This window comes from Neopelma chrysocephalum, unplaced genomic scaffold, assembly GCF_003984885.1.
Source record: "Neopelma chrysocephalum unplaced genomic scaffold, ASM398488v2 Primary Assembly neopelma1_155, whole genome shotgun sequence".
Classification (NCBI taxonomy): domain Eukaryota; kingdom Metazoa; phylum Chordata; class Aves; order Passeriformes; family Pipridae; genus Neopelma; species Neopelma chrysocephalum.
In genome coordinates, this window is record NW_020897817.1 from 1,560,270 (window position 1) to 1,563,182 (window position 2,913).

At 57.0% G+C, this 2,913-nt stretch overlaps 1 protein-coding gene across 1 annotated transcript in view; it reads left to right on the top strand.

The window, feature by feature from the left end:
- The window catches only part of SMAP2 (small ArfGAP2), an 18,721-nt gene extending 16,178 nt beyond the window's left edge, over nucleotides 1-2,543 (top strand). Inside the window, exons 9-10 of the mRNA XM_027701278.1 lie at nucleotides 167-492; nucleotides 1,437-2,543. Coding sequence (XP_027557079.1) covers nucleotides 167-492; nucleotides 1,437-1,562 — 452 coding nt within the window. The 3' untranslated portion in view covers nucleotides 1,563-2,543. The remainder of the gene's footprint in view (nucleotides 1-166; nucleotides 493-1,436) is intronic.
- Nucleotides 2,544-2,913: the final 370 nt, after the last annotated feature.

Here is a 2,913-nt window from a genome sequence, read left to right on the forward strand (position 1 = left end):
GGGATTGGAAGTTCGGGGTTGGGATTGGAAGTTCGGGGTTGGGATTGAAAGGTCGGGGTTGGAATTGGAAGGTCGGGGTTGGGATTGGAAGGTCAGGGTTGGGATCGGGTGGCTGACATTCCAGGACAACAAACCTCTTCCCTCCTCCCTCCCCTGCCTTTCCCAGGAGCGATGTTCATGGCCCCGGCTCAGATCCCGTATCCCGCCGCCGCCGCCTATCCCGGTTTTCCGGGCGTGCCCCCGTCGGGCAGCATGATGGGGGGGCTGCTGGCCCCCTCGGTGGGCATGGTGGCCCAGCCCGGGGCCGGGGGCATGGTGGCCCCCCTGGCCATCCCCGCTGGGTACGTGGGCAGCGTGCAGGCGGCCGTGCTGGGTGTCCCCAACGGCGTCATGGGCGCCCAGCAGGGCGGGTACGTGGCCGGGGTGGCGGCGGTGCCACAGCCCGTCTACGGGGTCCAACCCGCCCAGCAGCTGCAGTGGAACATTGCCCAGGTCAGGGGGCACTGCTGGGAACTGGGGGAGGGCAGGGAGGGAGATGGGAGGGGCACTGGAGGCTCCCCGGGGTGGGCAGGGAGAGGGGGGTCACACGGGGGGCTGCGCTTGGGGGAGAGGAAATATCTGTGGGATGTCAGCTCAGCTTGTGGGGAGGGGAGTCCCAGAGTCACTGGGGTTGGAAAAGCCCTCCTAGATCATCAAATCCACCCTGGGCCCCATGCCCACCTTGTCCCCCAGGCCAGAGCACTGTCACATCCAGTTCTTCCTGGGACACCTCCAGGGATGGGGAGTCCCAGGGTCACTGAGGTTGGAAAAAGCCCTCCCAGCCCATGGATTCACCCTGTACCCCAGCCCAGAGCACTGAGAGTCACAGCCAGTGAACACTGGATATCCTTGGACACCTCCAGGGATGGGGAATCCCAGAGTCACTGAGGTTGGGAAAAGCCCTCCCAGCCCATGGATCCACCCTGTGCCCCATCCCCACCTTGTCCCCCAGGCCAGAGCACTGTCACATCCAGTTGTTCCTTGGACACCTCCAGGGATGGGGAGTCCCAGGGTCACTGAGGTTGGGAAAAGCCCTCCCAGCCCACGGATCCCCCCTGTGCCCCATGCCCACCTTGTCCCCCAGCCCAGAGCACTGAGGGTCACATCCAGTCATTCCTTGGACACCTCCAGGGGTGGGGACTCCAAACCTCCCTGGGCAGCCCCTTCCAATGCTTAACAACCCTTCCAGGAAGAAATTCCTCCTAATGTCCAACCTAAAGCTTCCCTGGCACAGCCTAATCCCACGTCCTCTCGTGCCTGGGAGCCACAGAGCTGCTCCCCTTAACTCTTCAGAGGAACTTCTGTTAAGCCTGGGATGTTTTGTGGAGCCCGAGTTTGGGCTGGCAGCGCCCAGGACACTTCCCTGACCTCCCTGCTGTCCCCTCTCCCCTCTGCAGGTGACCCAGCAGATGGCTGGGATGAACTTCTACGGAGCCAACGGGATGATGGGCTATGGCCAGTCCATGGGAGGAGGAGGAGCCCAGGGCAGCAATCAGTCCCTCAGCTCCCCGATGTGGAAATGAGCCCTCGCGTTGTGTGACCATTTTTGCCTTCTGTTCTGTTCTTCAAACCTGCTCTCCATGAGACATTCAGGGTTTTTTCCTTTTTTGGGGCTGCCCAGCCCCGGACCCTTCCACCCCCCACCCCCCCAGAGACCCATCTCTGCCTTCTCACTGTCAGACACGGTGACACCTCCTCAGTGAGCAGCCCATGAGCTCCCCCGTCCCCAGCACAGTCAATGCACACGTGGGGGGGATCCCCCTCCTTGCACAAACCTCCTCTGGGTAGCACTTGATGTCCTGCTGGGCAGAGGTGGGGCTGTTCTGCCTGCTGAAGCCAGGCCTCGTCACTTCAAACTCCAGTGTTAGTAGGTTTGGGGGGTTAGTTAGAGGGGTGGGAAACCTCGTTTGGTGCTGAGGAACTGGATTTCCCCCGAGCCCAGGGGCAAGCAAGCCTTGCTACCTCCTCCCTTGAGCGAGTTCTCAGCTCTCTGACCCTCATTGGAACCAAAGTCCTTGGGAAGCCCCCCCGTCCCTCCCCCCCTGAGCAAGCAGGATTCTCGCCCGGTGTGGGGGCAAAGCCGATGGAATGTGAAACTTGCACTTCAAGAGTGGCTTTTTCTTGTCTTGATTGTTGGCATTTGATGTATTTAAACTTTTAACAATCTTAACTGAGAGTTGTAACTTATCCGGGGCTCAGAGCCCGCTGCGAGTTTTTCTTACACTTTTAAAAATGACTTATGACATCCTAATTTATACTTTTTTCATATATTTTTTTGTTTTTTTCTTTTTTGGTTGTTGTCGTTTTTCCTGTGTAATCCTGGTCCCCTTTTCCTGGCTCGCTTTTGGACATTTTTGAACCTTAGGCAGGTTTTCTTTTCTCATCTCCAGTAGAACACACAAAACTGCTTCAAAGTCATCAGCGTGAGCAAGAGGTCAGACCGTGGTCTGCTTTTCTCCTGTGGATATGTAAATTCCCAAATAAAAACATTGCAGTGAAATCTCCCCTTTGGCTCTGCAGGTTTTTAACCAGCAGGTGTTTCAGTGGTGGGGTCAGGGTGAGTTGTTCGCTCCGGGTGTGGGGATTTTGGGGTGTTCCAGCCCCAGTTCCAAGGCCTTGGAATGTCCCAAATGTCAAGGAGCTGAGGGGCTGCCAGCACTCCAAGAACTGGGCTCAGCCAGGCACAATCAGGTCAGTGGATGCTTTTATATACAAGAATTTGGGGTGGGGGAATCAAATTATTCAGCTTTACACTCATTTTTCAACAGAACCTGACCAGGGCTCGGCCAAAAGGTGCATTTTGAGGTTGCACAAAAAGTTAACAATCATAAAATTATGGAATAGAATGGGTTGGGTTGGGAGGGAGCTGAAGGA